This window comes from Astyanax mexicanus, chromosome 23, assembly GCF_023375975.1.
Source record: "Astyanax mexicanus isolate ESR-SI-001 chromosome 23, AstMex3_surface, whole genome shotgun sequence".
Taxonomy (NCBI): domain Eukaryota; kingdom Metazoa; phylum Chordata; class Actinopteri; order Characiformes; family Acestrorhamphidae; genus Astyanax; species Astyanax mexicanus.
Window position 1 is genome coordinate 128,585 of NC_064430.1, and position 27,033 is coordinate 155,617.

General features: G+C 39.2%; 3 protein-coding genes across 5 annotated transcripts; 1 reads left to right on the forward strand and 2 right to left on the reverse strand.

Moving 5' to 3' along the window:
• Window positions 1-6: 6 nt before the first annotated feature.
• mfap1 (microfibril associated protein 1) lies at window positions 7-7,077 on the reverse strand. Its single transcript, XM_007240743.4, has 8 exons — window positions 6,868-7,077; window positions 4,872-5,088; window positions 3,870-4,008; window positions 2,832-3,019; window positions 1,759-2,028; window positions 818-977; window positions 643-732; window positions 7-439 (listed from the first exon to the last, which is right to left on the reverse strand). Exons 1-8 carry the CDS (start codon window positions 6,947-6,949, stop codon window positions 260-262), a joined length of 1,326 nt encoding a protein of 441 aa, XP_007240805.1. The 5' UTR covers window positions 6,950-7,077; the 3' UTR covers window positions 7-259.
• Window positions 7,078-7,723: 646 nt separating this feature from the next.
• Window positions 7,724-10,967, reverse strand: hddc3 (HD domain containing 3). 2 transcript variants are annotated; one of them, XM_007240742.4, is made up of 5 exons: window positions 10,815-10,967; window positions 9,943-10,056; window positions 9,272-9,327; window positions 8,806-9,046; window positions 7,724-8,364 (listed from the first exon to the last, which is right to left on the reverse strand). In XM_007240742.4, the coding sequence occupies exons 2-5, from the start codon at window positions 10,052-10,054 to the stop codon at window positions 8,234-8,236; spliced, it is 540 nt and encodes a 179-aa protein (XP_007240804.2). In that variant the 5' UTR covers window positions 10,055-10,056; window positions 10,815-10,967; the 3' UTR covers window positions 7,724-8,233. The 2 variants fall into 2 exon arrangements, with proteins under 2 accessions (XP_007240804.2, XP_015458989.2); XM_015603503.3 differs by having other exon boundaries at window positions 9,943-10,061; window positions 10,815-10,956.
• A 386-nt stretch (window positions 10,968-11,353) lies between these two features.
• On the forward strand, window positions 11,354-26,577 carry vps33b (VPS33B late endosome and lysosome associated). Of its 2 annotated transcripts, none has more exons than XM_022665293.2 (24): window positions 11,354-11,480; window positions 11,995-12,126; window positions 13,157-13,237; window positions 13,860-13,921; window positions 13,997-14,046; window positions 14,150-14,217; window positions 14,620-14,665; window positions 14,758-14,852; window positions 15,464-15,568; window positions 16,017-16,107; window positions 16,382-16,459; window positions 17,582-17,655; window positions 17,845-17,931; window positions 18,122-18,212; window positions 20,005-20,079; window positions 20,208-20,272; window positions 20,384-20,438; window positions 21,201-21,247; window positions 22,416-22,548; window positions 23,186-23,259; window positions 23,353-23,454; window positions 24,447-24,522; window positions 25,420-25,542; window positions 26,166-26,577. In XM_022665293.2, exons 2-24 carry the CDS (start codon window positions 12,031-12,033, stop codon window positions 26,243-26,245), a joined length of 1,854 nt encoding a protein of 617 aa, XP_022521014.2. In that variant the 5' UTR covers window positions 11,354-11,480; window positions 11,995-12,030; the 3' UTR covers window positions 26,246-26,577. The 2 variants fall into 2 exon arrangements, with proteins under 2 accessions (XP_022521014.2, XP_022521013.2); XM_022665292.2 differs by having other exon boundaries at window positions 11,395-11,494.
• The last annotated feature ends 456 nt before the right edge of the window (window positions 26,578-27,033 follow it).

The following is a 27,033-nucleotide window of genomic DNA, read 5'->3' on the forward strand; positions in this document are numbered from 1 at the left end:
GAAATATGAATTTGTCACAGTAGTTTATTAAGAATAGCGATGCTGTACGATTTTTACACATTTCTGCTCAGAAGAAAAAAGTTCTATAAAGAAAATGAATCAAATGTACAAAACTAAAATAATAAACCTCCATTTTCTTCCCACTGGAACTGCAGTTCAGCACAAACAAATAAACCAGGGGGATTTAGGGGGAGAGAGGAGTAAAAACAGTTCTGCAGATTAATCTGAGATAACTGGTTTAAAGATGATCAGAGAGACTTCAGGTCTTCCTCTTCTGCACGGTGGGACGCTCGAACACGTCCCGCACTCCTCCGGCTCTCTGTTTGAAGAACTTGCTGTTCTGAGCGCTCTCCTGAGCCCAGGCCGAGTCGAACGACGTCGTGTCCTGATCCACCAGGTGTGTGTATTTAGTGCGTCCGGATCGACCGAAATTCTTCACCTGAATAAAATAAAAATGAGCAGATTACACAGAGAACAGCACGTCTGCAGATCCTCATTAATCTGAGGAAAACGGCTCTTAATTGATTTTAAATCATCTTCATATTTTATAAGCTCTAAAATACACTGTTCTGAGTTTATATTCTGATCTGATCCCCATTAAAACACGATTAATCTATTTATTATAAATGGAGATAAACTGACCTGCATGACTTTAGGTAGAATAGTTTTATTGAAGTGATCCTCCAGAGTGGGAGCGCTGAAGTCCCGCTTATAAACGTCCTGCTCTTCATTCTGAAACGGAGAGGAAAAAATATCAGCATTAAACACACTGTAGTTTATATCGTATCGCTGTAGTTTATATTTAATCTGATCTCACCATGAAGAACGCTCCTCTGTGGTAATATTTCTGCAGGAACTTGTATTTTCCTTTGGTGGCTTTGTTGGTGATGAGTTTGCCGCTGTTGCGGAGTTCGGCTCGCCGCTCCTCCTCAGTGAGGTTGTGGAATCTCTCGATCTCGGCTTTATCCTTCTCAATTCTGAAGATCAAAAACAGGAGATACCCGGATAAACACACCGCCGTATTTACACCAACACACACACACACACACACACACACACTTTCAGATCTTCAGGAACATGTGGGAACTAACAATAACTGTGATAAATACTGTAATATAAAATACATTCATTTCCAAATAATTTATGATAAATAATCCAAACAAATCTGTAAAGAGTATCTCCATTCATTCCTCTGTAGGTAGAAGTATAGATACTAGGGTTAAATTAAATACTTCTGTAGAAGTTGAAGAAGAATCAACTTAAGCTTTTTGCTCTTTAAGTAAAAGTGTTTAAAAAGTACTGGATTCAAAAACTACTTAAAGTATAAAAATAAAAGTACAGTAAGGAGAAAAAATAATAAAGCCATTAAGAACAAAGATTAGGCCACGCCCACAGAGACCTATAGTGCACACTGCAGTGTGAAGGTGTGATGGATCACAGTATAAACCAATAGGGAGTCAGAGTGGTATATGTTTATACTTCTCTACATCCAATCACAATCAGATTCACTCTATCTGGAGGTGCTTCATTACTGCACACCTCTGCATGCATGACATTAACTAAAACGCTCTGTATCCAACATTAAAGTCACATAAATGATCAAAGGCAGATTAAAAACTATTTTTTTTTATGGGAAATAAAATTGTGCAAATGTTTCTTCTTTATGAAGCAGCAAAAACCTGATAAGTTTGATTAATTCAGCACATGCTGTGATTTGACGGTAGAATACTCTTCAGGATTAAAGAGAAGAACACTTACGCTTCACGAGCTTCTCGATCTCGCTTGATTCTCTTCAGCTCTCGGACCTTCCAGGCCTCGTACTCCTCCTCCTCGTTCTCCCCGTCCGTGTCCAGCGCCTCCAGAGCAGCCAGCGTCCGCCGGTTCTCCTCAAACTCCTTCTTCGCCTCTTCCTCCACGATCTTCAGCGTGTAGCGCCGCCTCTCCTCCGCCTGCTTCTTCAGCTCCACCTCCAGCTCCTTCTGCTTCTGCTCCTCAGCTTCACGCTCCGCCACCGTCACCCTGTCCTTCCTGACAGCAGAGGAACATCAATAATATAACAATCCATAATTAACAGGAATAACGCAGGGGTAATCTGGGTCTTCCACAAAAACGTGCATCCCTCGCTGCTCCATTAGAAGAACAGAAGAGGAGCATCAGTGATCTGAGAGAGGGTCGTTTTACTGCCTCAGTCTAGCCCATTACTTTAGTTTACAGATTTGTCATGAATTAGAGACTTTGACAGACTGGAGCCGTATCGTCTTTAGCAACAAACTCAGGGTATGTTTGAGATCTGATGACGGTCAGGTTTGAGTACGGAGGCTCGTGGTGACACCGTGTGGGAGGGGTAATGGGATCACACAGTCTGCTCGCTTTCTCCATGTCTTTAAAACTGTAAACACTCCAGATAAGGGACAAGACGGCCCCTGCACTCACTGTACATCATCATCATACATTTAAACATATTCTCAGTCTTTAAACCCCACATTCAGAGCTCCTGCTATCTTTAGAGCGATAGAATAAAAGCAGAGAGAGAGAGTTTATCACAAACTACAGCTTCAGAGACCTTCACTCAGAGCAGGGTTGCCAGGTCCAGCAAAAATCCTGCACAAAGTCTACCTAAAACCCGCCCGTCAGAAGCTTAAACCAGCCCGATATCTAATGTTGCCTCGGTCGTTCACGACACAGAACAGTTTCATTTAGAACTGTTTTTGCAGTGAATTCTTTTTGGCAGCTGAGATAAATATAAAAGTAGTGTTTTTATTAACGAGTGATAAAGGGAATGTGAACTGCAGTGTTTAATCTGACTGTAGTGAAGCAGTAAGGAATCGTACTTGCGGATGAAGACGGGTTTTAATCGCGGCTCGGTTTCGTCCTCACTGTCTGTGTATTCCTCGTACTCCGATTCTGACTCCGACTCTTCTCCAGACTTCCCCTCTTCCTCCACCTCCATTATCTCCATCTCCTCGTTCTTCCTCTCCTGCGCTCTCTGTCGCATCATCGCTCGCCGCCTCTCGATCTCCTGCAGATCACATTCAGAACAGCATTAAAGACGAGATTCTCAGAATTCCACTAAATCTCCAATCAGAATATTGTCTGAGATGATCAGTTTCAGCACATCTCCATCTCTGATCACCGGTTTTGTAACTTCATCATTCTCACATTACAGCTTTTCTTCTCTTATATCCAGACTTTATTCTAATATTATTAAGATGGAAAGCTCACAGTATGATGATGAAATTATTTTTAAGATTTAATTTTTATCGAAAAACCTTTATTAAATATTTTAATCACTTCATGTTAGTGTGTGGATATGGGAAGTGTAGGGGATGTTTTAGATAATTATGTTTATTAGATATAAAAAAGAAAAAGAAGCAGGTCTGACCGTTTTTACTGAACCATAAACCCACAGAAAATACAATATATAACCCATTTAATCCCATTTAACACCTTCCCATCATACCACGAACCCACAGCAGCAGCTCCAGTCTGTAACGCAGCGGGACAGTGAAATAAAATGTCGTTTGTTTGGAGATATTTTAGTTTAGAGCCCGGGTGTAGTTATGATGTTCTGCACCAGCAGTTTAATCAGCTAAAAAATAAAATCATCAAAGAATTCATAATATCAGACTCTCGAGCCTCAAACCCAGAAACCTAAATAAACATCAGCAGACGAATAGAAGTCTATAATAGGAAGTGATCCATTTCAGCCTTGTGATAAGAGCTTAGGCACAAAGAAAATAAATAAATAAAAATGTAAAAAAAATAATAGAACAAACAGAACAAACCACATACTCACCTACACTGTTAATTTAATTAATGTAATATTAATTAAGCCTGATCTTAATTAACCAATCAGTGTGAGCGCTCACCTCATCGTCCACTTCCTCCTCCTCCTCCTCCTCGTCTTCGCTGCTCTCCTCTCGCTCGGGATGCCAGGTCCCCTCGTCTGAATCCTCGCTGCTCTCTGCGATCAGCTCCGGCTCCGCGATCTGCCGATGTCTCGCCAACCTGAGAATCACAACATGAACATCACGCCACGTTTACCCTGAGGAGCATCACACCGTGTTTACCCCGAGGAGCATCACGCCCCGTTTACCCTGAGGAGCATCACGCCCTGTTTACCCTGAGGAGCATCACGCCCCGTTTACCCTGAGGAGCATCACGCCACGTTTACCCCGAGGAGCATCACGCCCTGTTTACCCTGAGGAGCATCACACCGTGTTTACCCCGAGGAGCATCACGCCCTGTTTACCCTGAGGAGCATCACACCGTGTTTACCCCGAGGAGCATCACGCCCCGTTTACCCTGAGGAGCATCACGCCGCGTTTACACTGAGGAGCATCACGCCGTGTTTACCCCGAGGAGCATCACGCCCCGTTTACCCTGAGGAGCATCACTCACCCTTTACCCCGAGGAGCATCACGCCCCGTTTACCCTGAGGAGCTGCTAACCATTTGCAAGTCGCAAACGAATCAAGAAAAATATTTTAAAAGCACTAAATAATTTCAGAAATACAGCAGATAATCGTGCGCTCTTTATCTCTAGAGAGAAAATGTATTTAAAATTAAGAATCTCTTCAGGGTTCGTTGGGCCACAAGAGGAGAGTTTAACAATCTGACGTCTGATCTCAGAACTTTTAAAAGAAATGCAAAGCTTTGTAATAAATATAATTTATTGCTTAGATTATTATTTATTGCTCATAATTTGTCAAACCATCAGCATCTGTGAAATTAAAAGACCTGAAAAAAACGCTGATCTGCTGATCGGGATCAGAGTCTGATTGCGCAGCAGAAAATGATTTTAAAATCTTAAGATTGAATCTTTTCTGAATCAAAAGCTTCACTTCTTCCGTCACTAAACGTTACACTCACCTTTCCTCAACATCTTCTGATACACGGTTCTGGAGCCGCCGAAGACGAGGGTCCGACACTTCCTCCTCCTCCATTTCCATTTCCTGTTCCGCCTCTTTTCCCTTCTTAACGAACTGGAAATCTTCCTCCTCTTCGTCTGACGATTCCATCGGAGCGTAATCAGGACGCTTCCCCGAAACGTAGCGCTTCACCTTCACCTTCTCCATAGAGATCTCACCTGGAGGAACACAGAGGAACATTAAACACAAAGCTAAACATCTTTAAAGCTCTATATTATATATTACTTTATATAAAAAGCTTAATGAGTAAAGCCGGCCAATATAACTATATTAATGTCTACTGCAGTAAACTCTGTATATTTCATAAAACGCTTTATTGTGTAAATCTTATATTCGGCACTAAAAACACACTAAACAAGTGCTTGTTTAAGATTTTTACCCAAATATTAAATATAAGCTAAATGGATTTAATCAGTGCAGGGTGTGAACAAAACTGTCAGGACTAAATAAGATTATAATGTAAAACAGTCTCTAGCAGTGATGCGTTCACCCTGACATTTTTATCCCCCTTTTCATTTGATACAGTGTAAAGTATTTAGTGTACAGCTACAACATAAACATTGTACATTTACTGTTCCCTCAAAATAACTTAAAACACACATTAATGTCTAAACAGTGCAACAAAAGTGATACAGCCCACAGTGAACACGGCCAAACTGTACCTAATTATCAATTTTCCCTCCCCGAGGTCATGTGACTCGTTAGTGTTAGAAGGTCTCAGGTGTGAATGAGGAGCAGGTCTGTTTTAGGTTAAATTCCCTCAGACTGACCACTGGATATTCTACATGCCACCTCATGGTAAAGAACTGTCTGAGGATGTGTAGCTCTGCATAAAGATGGTCTATTCTATAAAAAGATTTCTAACACCCTGAAACTGAGATACAGCAGTTTTCCAGGACGGGTTCCACTCAGAACAGACCTCTCCAGGGTTCACCAGAGAAGCTGGGTCCTCGTGTTCAGTGTAATATTCAGAGGTTGGCTCATAAAAACATTAATAGCTGTACTGAGTGCTGCCAGTTTTGCTGCAGAGGTTGAAGAGGTTTGAGGTCAGCCTGCAGTGTTCAGACCATACACCACACACTCCATCAACTCTGTCTGCATGGCTCTGTCCTAGAAGGAGGACTCTCCTGAAGCTGATGCACAGGTAAGGTGATGGTAAAGGTGAAGGACTGGCCAAGTATGCCTACAGACCTAACGCCTACTGAACATCTGTGGGGCATCCTTTAACTGGAACCTGGAGGTCTCAAACATCCACCTATCAGATCACTGATGTCGTCATAGAAGAGGATTTCAGTGGAAACCCGTGGCGCTCTAGTGAACTCACGTTCAGGTGAGTTAAAGGTCTGCTGAATAATATCTGTGATTTAAAAAAATATTATATACGCTTTGGGCACAATTGGTTTATTTTCACTAAGGAGTATCCTCATCATTTAGACACTAATGTGTGTGTTGAGTTATTTTGAGGGAACAGAAAATTGACACTGTTATACTGAAGTTGTACACTGATTACTTTACACTGTATCAGAGAGTCTCATCTTCTGTTTCTCAAGAAAACATATAAAATATTTACAGTAGTATGAGTTTATTCACTTCTGTGAGCCACTGGACAGTATATGATTAAGGATATTTATACTGTATTGTGACAATTTCAAACACTAATCTTTACAGTTTATGGATTAAAGCTGTTTAATTTATAACATATATAAATAATTTACCCATAACATACATACATTTAACATATGTAAATATAGCACATATTAACAAATTAATTATTAAACTACTTAATTAAACCTAGAATACAGTCAAACAATACAACTACTGACATAAAGGGATTTTAAACCGATGTATAACCCGTGATTAGGGTTTAAACTGAATTTTAAACCGGTTTATTGTGATTGCGCTGTTAGCTTTAGCCCTGATGCTAATGTTAGTATTACCTTTCTCGTTGCGGATCGGAACCGCCCCGGCGGTGGACTGGATCGGCGGCTGCTTCATGTTCAGCGCGTTCTGAGCGGACATTCTGAATCCGGTTAATAAACAGATTAATAGTAATAATATTAATATAAATGTTTATTAATCCGCCGCGGCTCCTGGTTACTCTCCTCTACACACCGCGGGCGGGTACAGCTCTTATATCCGCTCCGACTGGAAACAAAACCCGAACCCTGCAGTTCCTCCCGCTGCTTCTCTCAGGTTTATGGGGGGCGGATCCGCTAAAGGTGCAGTACCGCCCCCTGCTGATCCACAGGCATAGTGAGCTACAGTGTGACGTCATCATAAAGAAAAAAAAAACTTCCAAACAAAAGCAGAAGAACCGGTTTATTCACTTCACCCAGAACTCCTTCAGTCTCTACTGTGACTCTGAGCTGGAAGTGTATTTATACATTAAACTTGAGTCTTTTTACAGTGAGTTCACTCTGATCATCCTCCACCCTCACCCACCTCCACCCTCAACCCTCTCCACCCTCACCCACCTCCACCCTCTCCACCCTCACCCACCTCCACCCTCACCCACCTCCACCATCTCCACCATCTCCACCCTCACCCACCTCCACCCTCACCCACCTCCACCATCACCCACCTCCACCCTCTCCACCCTCACCCACCTCCACCCTCACCCACCTCCACCATCTCCACCCTCACCCACCTCCACCCTCTCTACCCTCGCTGAGCTCTTTTAGTTCAGAACTTTCAGATATGTTTCACCCTGAAACTCCAACAATCTGACACCAAACAAAACCTGCAAGTCCACTAAATGTACATATAAAAAAAATTACTTTTTTTCCACTGATGTAATTATTAAAATCTTTATTTCCTGGATATCAGCAGGATTTACAGAGTAAATTATAACACATATTATTACATTTCTAAGTACAGTACAGTACACGGTCTGGACTTTACAGCAATAAAGAGAAGAGAAGTGAGAGCCCTGAGAACAGTATAGAGTATAGAGTGTAAAGTAAAGTAAAGAGTAGAGTAGAGTATAGAGTAGAGTAGAGTATAGAGTAAAGAGTATAGAGTAGAGTATAGAGTAGAGTATAGAGTAGAGTATAGAGTAAAGAGTATAGAGTAGAGTATAGAGTAGAGTAGAGTAGAGTATAGAGTAGAGTAGAGTAGAGTATAGAGTAGAGTAGAGTATAGAGTAGAGTAGAGTATAGAGTAAAGAGTATAGAGTAGAGTATAGAGTAGAGTAGAGTATAGAGTAGAGTATAGAGTAGAGTATAGAGTAGAGTAGAGTATAGAGTAGAGTATAGAGTAAAGAGTATAGAGTAGAGTATAGATGAGTACAGGGGTGAATTAGAGTTAGATCTTGACGCCTCTCTCAGTGAAGAGCTGCTGCAGTTTTTCCTCCAGAACCGGATTCGTCCCACGCAGTCCTTTCACCACCTGCCCCGCCCACAGGAAGTACTCCTGAACCCGCTCAGCCGTCCAACCTGATACACACACACACACACACTTATAATTACACATCAATCAAGCAGAATATTATGACCACTGCAGTGATACTGAGGTGTTTAAAAACTCCAGCAGCACAGCTGTATCTGATCCACTTACTGTACCAGCTCAACACTCACTAACACCTCATACACCACCACCATGCTAATCACTGCAGTGCTGAGAATAACCAGCCAAATAATGATAATAATTACAACAATAATAATAATAATAATTATAATAATAATTACAATAATAATAATAATAATAATAATAATAGCTGCTCTGTGGTGGTTTTCTATGCTGTGGGTTCTGAATTAGGAGGAGAATAATAAAGATAAATACAGAGAAACACAAACAGTCTGTAATTATTATAGAACTACTGAATAAATAAAGGAATAAAGGGTTTTGGGGTTGGGGTGAGGGTTGGGGTTGGGTACCCTGTGGGGTGCAGCGGTTCAGGTCCCGCAGGTTGTAGAGTTTATCGGCGAGTTTGACGAGTTTGGCCTGGCGGCTGCAGTTCGGCGCGTGTTCAACCTGCTGCCGCTTTCTCTCCAGTTTAGGAAGAGCTTTATTATCCGTCACTTCCTGAACGATCCTCGCCACCGTGCTCCCGAACGCCGCCTCCAGCTCCTCCAGCGTCGTCTCCGTGTCCTCCACCGTATCGTGAAGGAGCGCCGCCTGAATAACAGACCGTTCAGTTATTAATTAATATCTCATTTACCTGTCACTCTGTTTTGACTGGTACTGTATAATAATATATTTTAAGCAGTATATTACATGTGTTAATAATATATGTTTATATTACATATATAATCTTTTGGCCAAGTTGACCCAGTATACTGTAAAACGTTTTTGCTACATAACTTTGTTTTAATTTAACAACTTTAATCGATCAGGACTCGCCTGTAAAACTTCAATATCTGTGATTCCGCCTTCATGACTCAAAATCCGCGCCACCCCTGTAAAAAGATCAGAGTGTAGATTAAACGTATTTATACAAATTCAACAGACAACATCATTATTTCAGCATTAATCAGTGATTTATATAGAAATAAAGAGTTGGGAGTGATCTGGTTTAACATGACTAAAGTTTGGTTGAGGGGGATTATGATCATGGTGTGGGGTTGTTTTTCAGAAGTTAGGCTCCGCCCCTTAGTCCCAGTGAAAGAAATTCTTAATGTTTAAACAGACCAAGATATTTTAGATTTCATGCTCCCAACTTCCAGAGGAGGTTTGGGGACGACCCCTTCCTGTTCCAACATAACTGAGCACCATAAAGATCATAACTCCATAAAGACCTGGATGAGCTGGACAAACACTCTTCTGGAAGAATGGTGAAAAATTCCCATAAACACACAAACACACTCCTAAACCTTGTGGAAAGCCTTTCAGAAGAGCTGAAGCTGTAAAAGTTTAACTGAGTTTTACACTAATCTGTATCTCAGGATGTGAAAAGTGTAACTAACACTAAATCAAACTCTGATAAACTGTACTGTAGAGTAGTGTAATGTAATGTATTGATAACTTTATTATTAATTTTATTATGAGTTATTGTGTACGGGGTGGTGAGTTACCGATGGGGTGGTTGATGTACGGAGTTTGCTCCGGATCTTTACGGCGTTGATTACGATGTTTCTCCGCAGCGAAGTTTATCGTCTCCAACAGAATCACAGCGTCTGAACTCATTTCTACACTTAGAAATAAATAATATAAAATAAAACAATATTAAAACTTCAACATTTTTCAGACACTTTTTTTCTGTGAACAGTGACAGAATTTAATTCAGTTTACTGAGCTGAACAGCAGAACTCTGTGCTTCTTAACCTTTTCTATAAGAGTATTTTATTTATTTCAGCTTTAAAATGTTTTATTCTGTAACCCTGAATCAAATCTAATTTAATTTGGGTTTAATTTTTTGCATTTTAAACATCTTTATGTATCAGCCTTAACAAATATATACATTAAACACTAAGTTACATATTAGTATTGATCTCAGTATTGATCTCAGTATTGATCTCAGTAATCTCCACAGGTCAGTAAATCTCTACTTCTTTATACTGGATTTTAAATCATAGCTGAATTTACTGTAATGAGAAATACACTGCATTTCTACACGAGATCTGCTGTAGTTTTACTGCTTTAAACAAATATTAGTTCACAGACTTAACTATACAACTTGTGTTTAAACTGTTTTTAAAATAAACAATAAATCAATTTTACAGTTTAGTTAAAGGACTGATTTCTGTTTCTGAGCTCAGAAAGATAAATAACCCAGATTATCAGCGGTTAAACAGAATAAAAAGCGGTTTTTATTCTGCGGTTAAATCAGTTAAAAAATAAAAGTGTGTAAAATAATAAAATAAATAAATCAGTTTAAATCTCGGAACCATTAACTATTATTACATGAGAAACTAGACCGAGAAATAAACTCAGTAAAATCACTCACCTGTTACAGATTATACTCCTGCTGTGATTCGGATTATTAAAGGTTTATTAAGTTTTATTTTATTAAGTTAAATCTGTGATTATTTTTAGCTCCTCTGAGGCGCTGCTGTTTCTGCTAAAGCTGATTTATAGCGAGACCGCTCACTTCCGGTATAACAGGAAATCCCTGCGCACCAATAGAGGGAGCCCGGGGGGGGGGTGTGAATAATTACTTAATTTATATAATTGTATACAGCAGAATAATGTACTTTACATCGTTACTGTATACTTTAGTTTATTTATGCAGTAAACAGGTTTTAGGCGCTGCAGTGCTGCTACTGTGAGCTGATTGATTAGTGAGCTGTTGCTCGAGTTGCAGTCAGAGCACCAATAAAAGACATAACCTTAAAAATTATGTTATCGATGCTGAAACTTGTGAAATTGTTCTGTGTTTCAGTATAAAAAATTTAAACTTTTATGAACTCTGTTTTTTGCTCAGTTGACCCATAATAATCTATTAATATCGGACTCCCTCAGGAGCGCCCTCTAGTGTCAGACAGACCCTGAACACTCCGCAGTGACTCCTCTCCTCGCTATAGGATCTCTGTTCTGCAGTGTGCGCCGCTGTAACGGGTCCGTGCGGAAACAAACTGCTCTGAATTCCATTTCTTCCGGAAACGGGGAGGAGGTGAGGCAGCTGCTGTATGTTATGTATAATATTTTAGATTTAATATTTTAGATTTATTAGGATTTAAAAGCTTCAGATAATTACATTTACATATAATATCTTTCATCAGATGGATAATGTGATTAATTATGGATAAAATCGAGAAAATGTTCCAAAAAATCCGGATATGCCGCTAAATCCATCTGTCAGTTTCTGCAGTAAAGAGAGATGTTTATATTTCTGTGTTTGTCTTAATTTTTATATTATTATGAGTCTCGCGCTTTAGCACTGCTGTGTTCTGTCTGTGAGCCGTTAAATTACATTTGTGTAAATGCTGTCTTGATGTAATTGATGTAATTGATGTTGTTGATGTAATTGATGTTATTGATGTAATTGATGTTGTTGATGTAATTTATGTAATTACTGTTATTGATGTAACTATGTAATTACTGTTATTGATGTAATTGATGTAATTACTGTTATTGATGTGATTATGTTGTTGATGTAATTGATGTAATTGATGTATGTAATGCAGGCGGCTGCAGTGAGGGGGCGCTGTGCTGGATGTCTGATGGCTCAGTCAGGGAGGAGAGACGCTCCGGAGCTTCCGGACTTTTCCCTGCTGAAGAGACTGGCCCGGGACCAGCTCATCTACCTGCTGGAACAGGTAACCAGTATAACCAGTATAAACCCAGTATAACCAGTTTAAACCCAGTATAACCAGTTTAAACCCAGTATAACCAGTATAACCAGTATAAACCCAGTATAACCAGTATAACCAGTATAACCAGTTTAAACCCAGTATAACCAGTATAACCAGTTTAAACCCAGTATAACCAGTATAACCAGTATAACCAGTTTAAACCCAGTATAACCAGTTTAAACCCAGTATAACCAGTTTAAACCCAGTATAACCAGTTTAAACCCAGTATAACCAGTATAAACCCAGTATAACCAGTTTAAACCCAGTATAACCAGTTTAAACCCAGTATAACCAGTTTAAACCCAGTATAACCAGTTTAAACCCAGTATAACCAGTTTAAACCCAGTATAACCAGTATAAACCCAGTATAACCAGTTTAAACCCAGTATAACCAGTTTAAACCCAGTATAACCAGTTTAAACCCAGTATAACCAGTTTAAACCCAGTATAACCAGTATAACCAGTTTAAACCCAGTATAACCAGTTTAAACCCAGTATAACCAGTATAAACCCAGTATAACCAGTTTAAACCCAGTATAACCAGTTTAAACCCAGTATAACCAGTTTAAACCCAGTATAACCAGTTTAAACCCAATATAAACCCAGTATAACCAGTTTAAACCCAGTATAACCAGTATAAACCCAGTATAACCAGTTTAAACCCAGTATAACCAGTATAACCAGTTTAAACCCAGTATAACCAGTTTAAACCCAGTATAACCAGTTTAAACCCAGTATAACCAGTTTAAACCCAATATAAACCCAGTATAACCAGTATAAACCCAGTATAACCAGTTTAAACCCAGTATAACCAGTTTAAACCCAGTATAACCAGTATAAACCCAGTATAACCAGTATAGCTGTGGGCAGTGCTGATGGTGCTGTGGCCGGAGTTGTGGGCGGTGCTGGTGATGATGTGGGCGGAGCTGTGGGCGGTGCTAATGGTGCTGTGGGCGGGGCGGTGGGTGGAGCTGATGGTGTGTTTGTTTTATAGCTGCCTGGGAGGAAGGACTTGTTTATCGATGCTGATCTGATGAGTCCACTCGACCGAATAGCCAACGTCACCACGCTAAAGGTAAACACACCATCACCAATACTCAACCCCTCAATACTCAACCCCTCAATACTCAACCCCATCAATACTCAACCCCTACAATACTCAACCTCCTCAATACTCAACCCCTCAGTACTCAACCCCTCAATACTTAACCCCTCAATACTCAACCACTCAATACTCAATCCACTCAATACACAACCCCCTCAATACTCAACACACTCAATACTCAACCCCATTATACTCAACCCCTCAATACTCAACCCCTCAATACTCAACCCACTCAATAATCAACCCCTTAATACTCAACCCCTCAATAATCAACCCACTCAATACTCAACCCCTCAGTACTCAACCCCTCAATACTTAACCCCTCAATACTCAACCACTCAATACTCAATCCACTCAATACACAACCCCCTCAATACTCAACCCACTCAATACTCAACCCCATTATAATCAACCCCTCAATACTCAACCCCCCAATACTCAACCCCCCAATACGCAACCCCCCAATACTCAACCCCCCAATACGCAACCCCTCAATACTCAACCCCTCAATACTCAACCCCCTACTCATACAGGTTCAGTACAGTTCAGGGGGCGGAGTTTAAATCATTACATTTGTCTTTTTCTTTTTCAGCAACATGAAGTGGATAAATTATATAAAGTGGAGCTGAAGCCGATCGTCAGCACTGCAGATCAGTGAGTTTAATTCTGCATTTTAAAGAATAAATTCATTAATATCTGATTTATTAATACAGTATTTTCTGTTTTTAGGCTCTGCTTTTTGATACGACCTCGGATACAGACAGTAAAATGGATCTCAGGTTTGATCTGAATTCACTTTAAACAGCAGTTCTGTAGAGATAAATAAACATTAGCAGTAATATTAATATTAATATTATTACTATTTAATTTGAATGTTTGCAGATGTAGTTAACCTGGATAAGGCAGCTGGAAGATTGAGAAGATATAAGATCATATTTACCCCTCAGAAGGTAAGAGATAATATTTCATATCTTATATTTATAATTTAGGGCTTATAATTCAATATAACACAGTATAATGAGATACTGTAATCAGGGGGATTGTTTAATGTTAGCTGAAATGTAGAACAGTTATCTTAATTAAAAGTTGAGATTTTATCCAATTAGAATAGTGGGATCTAACCCCAGAGTGCAACACTAGTGGAGGCGGGGCTTAAACACAACACTAAACCCACTAAGAGAATTTATACAGTATAATGTTGCGCTGTTAGCTGCTGCAGCAGAACTGGTGTTTAGTGCTCTCCTCCGAGCGTGTTCACTGATGAAGCTGCAGTGATTGGTCACATGATCGCGGCTGGGATTAATCGTGTTAAGATGTGAAAATGGTGAATATTCTAATGTGATGTTCTGCAGTTCTACGTGTGTGAGGCGGTTCTGGAGGAGCAGGGGGTGTTCGGGGGTAAGTGCTCTAAATTCACCTCAGATGTACCCTCAAATAAACAGAAGATTAAACACTGAATTACTCGTTTTATTTGATGTTATTTTTTGCAGATGTGACGTGTGATGAATGGGCTTTTTATCTCCTCCCGCTGGATGATGACATCATAAGTCTGGAGCTTCCTGAGTTCTTCAGAGAGAATTTTCTGGTAATGTTTTACTGATGTCGGCTGATTGTGTTCAGTGGAGGTTCAGAGGTCAGGTTTTAAGGTTTTACATCATTATTTATCAAACTGTTTTTTACAAAGACTGTTCACAGCTTTAAATAATCTTTATTAAATAATCAGATTAAATACAGTAATAAAGCTGCTGAAACTAATTAAAATAATAAAAATGAGCTTAAATCAATGAATTATAAAAGTAGCACAGCCAGTGTTGTTTGGATTTTTTCCAGCGAACAATAAATAAATCAGCAAATATATATGTTTCAGATATCGACCAAATCTCAACATAAAAAAAACTGTATAATTCTGATATCATAATGCCCTCTCCTAATTATTAATTGACACGAGATAAATCATTAATAATCATTACAATAGTCATTATTTTTTTAACTAATGTCTCGATTCAAAATATCTTTTTGTGTTGTTTAATAGTTAATCAAATTACACATGATTTTGATTGTTGATCAGCTGTATAATATAATCTGTTTTGATTAAACACTCATCCTGTATTGAGGTATTATTGTGTATTGTTGTCAGTTGTTTTGTATTGTTGTTTATGGTTATGTATTATTGTGTGTGTGTGTGTGTGTGTGTAGGAGGGGGATCAGCGGTGGGTGGGCGCGGCCGGCGGTGCGTTACGGCTGATTCACTCTCTATACGGACCTTTCTCTAAGGTTTATGGGATTGGGCAGTGCGCCAAGGTGAGATCTAATATTATATTCAGTATATTCTGTATTTTGGGTGTTTCTCAGTGTAATCCGGGTCTGTGTAATCCAGGTCTGTGTAATCCTGGTTGGTGTAATCCGGGTCGGTGTAATCCGGGTGGTGTAATCCGGGTCGGTGTAATCCGGGTCGGTGTAATCCGGGTCGGTGTAATCCGGGTCGGTGTAATCCGGGTCTGTGTAATCCTGGTTGGTGTAATCCGGGTCGGTGTAATCCAGGTCGGTGTAATCCGGGTCGGTGTAATCCGGGTGGTGTAATCCGGGTCTGTGTAATCCTGGTTGCTGTAATCCGGGTCGGTGTAATCCGGGTCGGTGTAATCCGGGTGGTGTAATCCGGGTCGGTGTAATCCGGGTCGGTGTAATCCGGGTCGGTGTAATCCGGGTCTGTGTAATCCGGGTCGGTGTAATCTGGTGTAATCTGGTGTAGATGGTGTACGAGTCGTGGAGGGAGCAGGTGGAGGACGGAGAGCAGAAAACTCAGCAGCCTGAGATCGGAAACGTTTTCCTGATCGACAGAGGTCAGTCTCATTTCTATTTTACCAATTTCTACTTAAATTTAATGTTTTTTAATTATTTTAAAATATTCTGAATTGTAGATTAATACTCAAGTCACCCAAACTATAAAGAAAAACATATGGAATCATTTAATAAACAAAAAAGTGTTAAACAAACCAGAATAAGTTTTATATATTGTAGCTCCTCTTAAAAATAAATATGAAATATTATATTGTTCAGTGTAGAATCAGTTCTGTAATCCTGAGCGCTCTCTGATGTTACTCTGATGTTCTGTAGACGTGGACTTCATCACGCCGCTGTGCTCTCAGGTCGTATACGAGGGACTGGTGGACGATATTTTCAGGATTAAATGTGGTGAGTTTCAGTTTCATTACAATAATAAATAAAACTGTATAAAACCTGCTGTTTCTCTTTAACAAAATAAACCATAAACATCACAATCTCAGAGAGAATCGGGTGTTTTTACTGCGTTTTATCTGTGAAAGTTCTGTGTTTACGTTACTCTAAAATACCATCAAACTCTGGGTTCATTTATAGCTAAAAATGATGAAATACAGAGTTTAGTTTAGTTAAACTGCACTTACATTTAAATCAGTCATACAGTAAACATTTAACCATCAGTCTGACCATTAAATCAGCTGATCAGAGGACTTTTCTTTAGCCTAGCGTCATCGCTAACGTTCTGTTCACCACAGAACACACTCAGTCTGTCTGACTGAAACTCCACTTATAAACGCTTAGACGAGGAGAGCGTCTGGACGGACAGAGCGCAGGAGTTAGCGCTGTTTCTGTGGTGTTGTTGGTGGTTCTGTAGCTCACTCGCTAAGCTAACCTCCAGTACAGACACACAGAGAAACAGACCTGATACTGATAATAAAAACTCACTTCTGAGAGAATAAAGACTTAGTTAACTTAATAACCACATAATGTTAGCCAGCAGCATAACCACTAAAAAGCTAACCGCTAATATGTTAATCACTTACAGTCTAGCCACTTACAGGTTATCAGCTAACAGGTTAACCACTAATAGACTACCCACTAACAAGGTAACAGGCTAACTGCTAACAAGCTAATCACTAACAGGCTAACTGCTAACAAGCTAACTGCTAAAAAGCTAACTGCTAAAAAGCTAACGGCTAACAAGCTAACAGGCTAAGCACCAACAGGCTAACCGTAAGGCAGTGTGTTTGAGTGGAATGAGGATTTTCTGATCCTGTATTTTCAGATTTATCTTTAATATGATCAGAAAACTCTGCTGTTATCAGATTATAACTGAACCCGAGGGTCAGAGAGCGCCCCCTGCCTGTGTTCATCATTAATCATAATCAGATATTTTGGGCACAGAACAGAAATTTAGCATGTTCATGTTTCTGAAACAGATCCTGGTTTAGAGATTCTGTTAAATAATTTTTATATTAAATTCTAACCTCAAACATTCCTCAGTTTCTTTAATCATCACTGATCCTTATTTAACAGGAAGTGTGGAGTTTGGTCCTGAGGTCACTTCCTCTGATAAGAGCATTAAAGTGATGCTGAACTCTCAGGATAAGGTACAGAAATCACAGATACATCAACTCTCTGTTATTACTGTGTTAATCGACTGTGTTAATCAACTGTGTTAATTAACTGTGTTTAATCGACTTTGTTTATTCAACTGTATCATTCGACTGTGTTTAACTGACTGTGTTTAACTGACTGTGTTTAACTGACTGTGTTTAATCAGCTGTTTTGTTGTTCAGGTGTTTAATGAGATCAGAAACGAACATTTCTCCAACGTATTCGGCTTTTTGAGTCAGAAAGCTCGGAATCTGCAGACGGCGTACGACGTGCGTTTATTTCACTCTTTCACTATTCTACACTCTTTTAAAACTGATACCACAATAATAACATTTACATAAATACTCCCAGTCATAGAACAGTATAAATAAGCTGAACTGAACTGAACCGTTTCCGCTCTGCTGAGACGGTATGAATTTACGTTAAACCCGTATGTATTACACTGTGTGTTTTTAACAGAAACGGAGAGGGATGGATATCCAGCAGATGAAGGCGTTCGTATCGGAGGAGCTGAAAGGCCTGAAACAGGAGCATCGTCTCCTCAGCCTGCGTGAGTTACAGCGTTACAGAGTTACAGAGCTACAGCGTTACAGGGTTACAGCGTTACAGAGTTACAGAGCTACAACGTTACAGAGTTACAGAGCTACAACGTTACAGGGTTACAGCGTTACAGAGTTGCAGCGTTACAGAGTTACAGAGCTACAACGTTACAGCGTTACAGAGTTACAGAGCTACAGCGTTACAGAGTTACAGAGCTACAACGTTACAGGGTTACAGCGTTACAGAGTTGCAGCGTTACAGAGTTACAGAGCTACAACGTTACAGGGTTACAGAGTTACAGAGCTACAACGTTACAGAGTTACAGCGTTACAGAGTTACAGCGTTACAGAGTTGCAGCGTTACAGAGTTGCAGCGTTACAGAGTTACAGCTTTACAGAGTTACAGCGTTACAGAGTTACAGCGTTACAGAGTTACAGCGTTACAGAGTTGCAGCGTTACAGAGTTACAGCGTTACAGAGTTACAGAGTTGCAGCGTTACAGAGTTACAGCGTTACAGAGTTACAGCGTTACAGTTTTACAGAGTTACAGCGTTACAGAGTTACAGCGTTACAGTTTTACAGAGTTGCAGCGTTACAGCGTTACAGAGTTACAGAGCTACAGCGTTACAGAGTTGCAGCGTTACAGAGTTACAGCATTACAGAGTTACAGCGTTACAGAGTTACAGCGTTGCAGAGTTACAGCGTTACAGCGTTACAGCATTACAGAGTTACAGCGTTACAGAGTTACAGCGTTACAGCGTTACAGAGTTACAGAGTTACAGAGTTACAGCGTTACAGAGTTACAGAGTTGCAGCGTTACAGAGTTACAGCGTTACAGAGTTACAGCGTTACAGAGTTACAGCGTTACAGAGTTACAGCGTTGCAGAGTTACAGCGTTACAGCGTTACAGCGTTACAGAGTTACAGCGTTACAGAGTTACAGCGTTACAGCATTACAGAGTTACAGCGTTACAGAGTTACAGCGTTACAGCGTTACAGAGTTACAGAGTTACAGCATTACAGAGTTACAGAGTTACAGAGTTACAGCGTTACAGCGTTACAGAGTTACAGAGTTACAGCATTACAGAGTTACAGAGTTACAGAGTTACAGCGTTACAGAGTTACAGAGTTGCAGCGTTACAGAGTTGCAGCGTTACAGAGTTACAGAGTTACAGCGTTACAGAGTTACAGCGTTACAGAGTTACAGAGTTGCAGCGTTACAGAGTTACAGCGTTACAGCGTTACAGAGTTACAGAGTTACAGCATTACAGAGTTACAGCGTTACAGAGTTACAGCGTTACAGCGTTACAGAGTTACAGAGTTACAGCATTACAGAGTTACAGAGTTACAGCGTTACAGAGTTACAGAGTTGCAGCGTTACAGAGTTGCAGCGTTACAGAGTTGCAGCGTTACAGAGTTGCAGCGTTACAGACTTACAGCGTTACAGAGTTACAGCGTTACAGACTTACAGCGTTACAGAGTTACAGCGGTAAGCGGTAATCTGTAATTGGCTGCTTTTTTAAGTTACAAAATATAAATAAAAATGAAGAGTCCTGTGTTGATAATAGAATAAATATATTATATAAATATAGAAATGAAGAAATAAAAGCATGTAGCAGCATAGAAATCACTATTGATTCTGAACTAATTCTATTTTGAACTGTAATAAGAAAAGGGTTTTACATTAAAAAGGACAAGAAAGTTAAATAAACACGTCTGTGGCCATTTATTAAATTGAATGTTCTGAGTGGATTAATTATATCAGACAGAATTTGTTTATTACTAATAAATGCTGTTATATCAGATATCGGCGCGAGTGAATGCATAATGAAGAAGAAAACAAAGCAAGACTTCCAGGAACTTCTGAAAACTGAACACTGTAAGATACATTTAATTAGTTATTACTGATTTATTGATTTATTGTTAATTAGTTTATTTATGAATATACAGACTGTATATTTATAGCACTGAAGTAAATGTTGTGTTTGGTTGTGGGGGGATAATCAGCTTTACTGGAGGGTTTCGAGGTTCGGGAGTGCGTCTCCTTCATTGAAGAACACATTAACCGACAGGTGCATCGCTAAAACACTGTATTTATAATATAAACATCAAATACTATTAATCTGTTATATAATTAGAGTAAGTGTATTATAATGCTTCATTAAATGATCTTCCTTCATTAGATATCAATGATTGACAGTCTGAGACTCCTCTGCCTGCTGTCTCTCACAGAAAACGGTGAGTATCTGTGAATTCCTGATTAACCAAGTAATTTAAACTTATTTTAAAATATTTATAATTAATTTATTATGATTGAGCTTAAGCTACTTTTATCTGGTATTTTTGATTTGATTAAGAGTCTGCCATCAAATCTTATACTTTGAATTATTAGTGCAGATAGTACATGTAGAGCTGATTAAGTATTAAAAACAGCAATGTACTATTTACACTAAGTGCCTTATTTTACACTATGCACAAGGTGCATCGTGATGCTCATTCCTATCTTACACCCAAACAACAGTCTTTTTTCTGTTAAAATAGCAATCCGCCAAAGTCAGAGCACATCTGACTCTTAAAGAGAATGATGAGCAAGAGACGCTCTGATTGGTTTATTTCACGTTACGCCCAAAATTAACCACACCCATCATTAATTAAGAGAATCAGTACATGACTTTTGCTTTGCATTTCGCGCCAGACAAGCTGTACTTTTCCTGTCGTTATGATAGCGAAGACACACTGACACACCCTAAATCAAACTGCGCAATTGAACGGTTCATCTATAGATCATTAAAATAGGGCCCTAAGTTTATATAGAATTAATTTACTGGCTACACTTTATATTAAACAGCTTCTGTCTTTATTTATTGTATTAATTGTAGTTTTATGTTGTGTGTTTGTTGTAGGTCTGTGTTGTATTGTAGTTTTCAGTGTTACTGATGTAGATGTAGTTAATGACTGTCAGTAATATAATAAAACTATATGATATGTTTTATTTAACAGGACTTCTCCCTAAAGATTATCGCTCGCTAAAGGCTCAGTACCTGCAGGTCAGTCAGTACCGGATTAAACTGTGATGTCAGCGGCTGTTGATCAATAAAAATAATTCTGGGTATAATAAACAGTGTATAGAGTTAGTTGTGGATAGGCCTGTTATTGTACAATAAATGATCATGACCTCAGTAATATGTGATTGTATCGCCAAACAGAGTGGAGCGACGCTTGCAGAGTAAAATGAACTAACAGGTTTATTTACAGATAGATAACCAGATGGTGCAGATTTTAGAGCCAAACAAACTATTATCTCACCAAAAACCAAAGCCGTAGTAGTATAAACAGTCTGAGTTCGAAACCAGAAGAAGTCCAACCGAGCTAATAAATCCAAAAGGGGCAAAACAAGAGACATAAACTGATAAACCAGAAAAGAGGGTCGTAACGAGGAGGCAATAGAAGGAAACATGAGAAACGCTTAGCATGCAACCAAAGTCGACAAGACCTCGCGACGATAGAACGCATAAGACCCGGAACTTCCTCAGAACACAGGGGAATCTGAGCGTCGGAGCGTAACGTGATTGGGCGAAGGAGAGCGACTGACGGTGGCGTCATAAAACATAGGATTCTGGGAAACGGAGTCCGGTAGTGTGGAAGGAGACTCAGGCTGCGTAACAGTGATAATGGTGATATTGGTCTATATTGTGTTTATTTGTGTGTTTGTTCACATTTATAACAGTGATTAGTATTTTATACAGTTGTGCTAAATAACCATTCAGTGCTTCAGTAACTGTGACTCCATAACATACACACAGTATACAGTGACTACAGTAGGAGAAGAATAAAATATATATTTCCCCAAACTAAGATTAATTACATTAGTTTAGTTGTATTTAAAAGAGTAAAACAGTATAATTGTTTAGTTATGCTGTTCTGTTATCTTAGTGGAATTTAATTATCATAAAATGGGAATTGTATATATATAATATATATTTATTATATATATACTGTTGTATAAAAATTGTTATTGTGACAGGCCTATATGTGGAGTATTAATCCTTGAGTGTTTGAGTATTCTCAGTGCTGTTACAGTGTGTAGTTATCACATATATATATATATATATATAATTAATATTAATTGTTAATTGAAATAAATTAATTATGTGTTTTAATTGTTTATTTATTAACTTAATTATGTGTAGTAACTGTTTGTTTGCACTGGTTCAGAGTTATGGTATCGAGCACCTGCTGACCTTCTCTAACCTGAAGCAGATGGGTTTACTGGTGGAGCAGCAGCCTGGAGAAACGCTGACCGTCATGGAGAGTAAAGTGGGGAAACTGGTGAATGATAAAACTGCTGGTGAGAAAATAATGATCTTTATTCACTTTTCTACTGAAATCAATGATATTAAAAGAATTAATTCTGCTTTTGTTGGAGTAACTGTCTCTACGGTTCAGAGAGACTATAACACACTGTGCTATTAGACTGAATTTAACATCAGGAGCTCAGGATGCTGAATGATGATCATCCTGATCCCCAGCTAACAGAGAATGTTATTATTACATTTAGAAACGTTTTGAACGGGTTCCTGGAAGGTTAACCTGTAACGTGATATAATAATGGTTTAAATCACAATGTTATTACAACATTCGTTACACAATGTTTCCAGCTAGATAAACACTAACATTATAGAAACGTTAAAAAACAGAACATTAATGGCTCTGAGTGGCCCAGCAAGCTAAAGCTCTGCCACAGTGATGAGGAAATCGCTGGTTCAAATCCAAGTCATGCAGCTTGTCATCAGCTGCCAGATCCCTGAGAGAGCACAGTTGGTTTTGCTCTCTCTGGATGGGTGCAGTTGATGTCTGCAGAGAGTCCTAATATATTGGCGATACATCTATAATAGTCTTCAGGAAATAGACGAGCTGTGTGTAGCTAAATGATGTGTGATAAATTCCTGAAAGATACAGATTTTTAATGTTGTTGAATTTTTTAGGAAAGCTGACGGATGCGTTTTCCTCTTTGGCGAAGAAGAGTAACTTCCGAGCTCTGAGTAAACGCCTGGTTCTGGTGTGTAACTTTATAGATCCTCTCATGTATTGATAAGTGAGCAGGTTAATAATACCTGTGATTATTTTATTATTTTATCCTCTGAACCCACAGATCCCTAAATCAGGAGAGGAGTATGACCTGCGCGTCCCGCGAGATATGGCCTACATCTTCAGCGGGGCGTACGTCCCCCTCAGCTGCAAACTCATCGAACAGGTCAGTGTTTATAATCTCAGATTTTATACAATATATATCAAAACTGGTTTATTCTGCATCGAGTTCCCGTGTGGTCTACAGTGTTTCCCTGTGCGAGCGTCCTACGCTGCTGCCTGCGTTTATACTTCTGTGTTTCGCCCGGTTCCTTTTCTCTTCTGTACCCTGCCCCTTCTTTTCGAGAGTAACCCTTCTTACCTTTAGAACAGAATTAGAAGAGTTAGAGCTGAATTCTCCCCCTAAAAATTGAGAAACCCTTCAAGAACCTGATACAGATATAGTGTTCAGCAACCTAACTGCTGCTGATTAACTAGTTAAATTGAGAGTTTATAATCTTATGTCTTCAGAAAGGGAGGAGGTGATTCAGCAATTCATTATTATTGTCTGTTCTTTAAGTGCTCTGTTATGAGGAGCTGAAATTAACTTTTATTAACTTTTATTTTTCCACCTTAGAGAAGTTTAGCAAGGTAGCTAGCTACTAAAACAAACTACTAGTGATTGTTGTTATGCTTGTTATGAAGATATATAGGCCATATAGCCATAAAACATTAAAACTACACATTTAAGTATTAAGTAAGTATTGTAATATAGTGGTTATTTTTAATGTTTAACAAGTAAAATACTCATATTTGTGGTTTTATTGGGTCGTTTGTGCTGCATCATCTTGCCAGTGATTCTCAGAATCCTCTGTTTGGAGTTTTCCTCTGAAAAATCTCAGTTTAAAGGATCATGTAGCTCCAACAACTCCCCCTAACCTACACCCCCCCCCCCCCCCCACCCTAATAATAATCAGGAAAACCAATCACTAGACTTGAACACACTAAACAGGTGGGAACACGAGACTCTGCAGACCAATCAGAGCAGCTGCTGTTATGTTGAATTTCTGTGTTAAATGTCTGAGTGTGTGGTAAAGGGTGAAGGTGTGGGATGGATGCAGTAGTATAAAGTGAGGTTATTTAAAGCTGGATGATCTGAATGAAGGTGTGGTTCTGCAGGTGTTGGAGCGAGACGGCTGGACCGGGCTGGAGGAGATCACCCGCATGCTGAACGGACACGAGTTTGCAGTATCAGGTTCTGAACGCCGTATATAAAACATACAGCAGATCAATTACACAACACCTGCAGAATTAAAGCTCTGAGCACTTTTATCCTGTTTTATAGATCAGCAGTATATCATAAAAACACAATTTACACCTGATCAATATTCAGTATCTTCAGTCTTTAGTATCAGAATTAAATCTAGATAAAAGCAAACCACATAAAAATACTAATATAAACATAAACGTACTGAAAACATTTTTTTAACGAATACAAATTTAATCTCTTAAATCTGAGACCTGGTTCACATCTGGAATAAATAAATGATTACTAAAACACCTATCTGTTCTCACCTGGTATTTTAAATACTTCTACTGTGAGCTTGTGATTGAATTTCTTACGTCATGTCCACTGGAGGCGGGGCTGTGGGCGGGGCCATAGGCAGGGTTGGAGGCGGAGCTGGTTACAGTAATTCTTCCAGTGTTCTGTGGGCGGAGTCCTCAGCTCAAATCCAGATCAGCAGCAGGTAGTTGGGTTGTATTGTAGCTCAGCTAACGCGTCCAGACGGTGGACGGTGTGGTATCACCGTTATTACTTCAGTGTTCCATTGTGTTTACATTACATTAATAACAATAATAAAAATGTGATCATACACGTCTCTGATTGTGATGGTGTGGTTTGAGTGAGGGGATTATGATGCTCCTCACTGTATCCTTATCACACCTGTTCACACCTGTTCACACTTATACTGCACACTTATTATCACGTCACCCAGAAACCATCATAGTACGAGGAGTGAACAGGATCTGAGGTCATTAGAGCTGCATGTTACAGCGGGGTAAACTCATCCAGTATTGGTGGGGTATTTTTATTTATTGATTGATTGATTATATAACTTATACACTTACTGGTTTTATTACCATCCTGTAGGAGGAGCCAACGGGACTGAATCCAGAATTAAAGCTGATTCTCAGAGGATCGTTCTGGTGATGTTTCTGGGAGGATGCACTTACTCTGAAATCTCCGCTCTGAGATTCCTCGGACGAGAGAGAGGTAAGACGGGTTCAGGGTTAGGGCTGTAAGAAAATATTAATATATCATAGTATTGCGATTTGTTTTACAATACTATTTTAATTTTTTAAAAGCAAAGTATTGTAATAATATTCATATGTGTGCAGTTCTGATTTTTATTTAATTTAATTTCATTTATCTCTTAGCTTCTATTGCTCTTCAGTGCTCTTTATTACTTTAGTACTGTAACTATATTCTCAATCTATTTATTGTTTATTGTACTTTCGTTCGTAGTGTTGTTTTTTTAATAGTCTGTGTAACTGTTACATGTCATACGTGTGTTGCTCTCACCAAACCAAATTTATTTTATGTGTAACTTGGTGAAATAAAGTGATTCTGATTCTGATTCAGATTCTGGTATTGATATTTAATTATTAGTTTAAATGTAAAGATTGGTGTCAGAAGTGGTTCATTTAGTGTTGTGTTTGTGCCCCGCCCACTTGACTGCAAGGTTGATCCCACTGTTCTGATTGGATAAGAAGTACACTTTTGTTTTATTCAGATTTTATAAACATGATACTGTGGTTTTTATACTATGGCAGTTATATTTAAAAACACTATATCACTGTGGTGATTGATCATATGGTAACTCTTTTACGCTACAGGTTATAAGTTTATCGTGGTGACCACAGCCATCACTAACAGCGGCCGGCTCCTGGAGGCTCTACTGGATAATCACCCCTGACCCGGCACTGGTTCCAGTTCATTAACATATCTGCAGGTCACGGGAGGGCGGAGTCAGGCCTGACTGCAGGACGTGATGGAGAAGAACCACAGAGACTTATTTTCTCAACGGATGGATATAAATACCATTACTGACCTACAGCACTACAGATCCTGTATCAGTGTACAGATTGTGTATTGGTGAATATCGCACGTCTCTGAGTGTGTCTTGGACATGGACAGATTGTGAATCTGGTGAACGGACCGTATGCTCTTGTAAAAATGCTTCTCATGCTCTGATTTGAATGTGATCAGTTTACTGTTCTCTGTAAAATAAACTGTTATTTGATTTTTTGTCATTTTATTTTATTGAAATGTCAGCAAAACACTCAGTATTAGAATGTGTTTCTAATTTCATCCCATTTTCTCCCCGGTTCAGTAGGACTCCCCCATCACTAGTGATTCTCCCGACACTCAGAGGGGGTGATTGTGAATAATTTGATTACCGGTCGTATCTGTAGATGCTCTCCTGCTCTTCATATAGTAAAAGGAGTTTAAATAAAGAGCCGTATCTGTGCTCTACTAGACTACCCAAATCAGCCGTTTCCAGTACAGTAAATAAAGGAGGATGCAGTGTGTAAAGGGTTAATGTTCTCCTACAGGTGAGAGGACATGGTGAAATACAGGTAATTTATCTGCTCCTCTAATAGAGAAGATCCACCTGTGGGTTAAATGTGATGCGGTGAGTAAAGGGTTAATTTATTAGTGTGAGAATAAGGAACAAATTAATCTCTCACTGAAGATGAACTG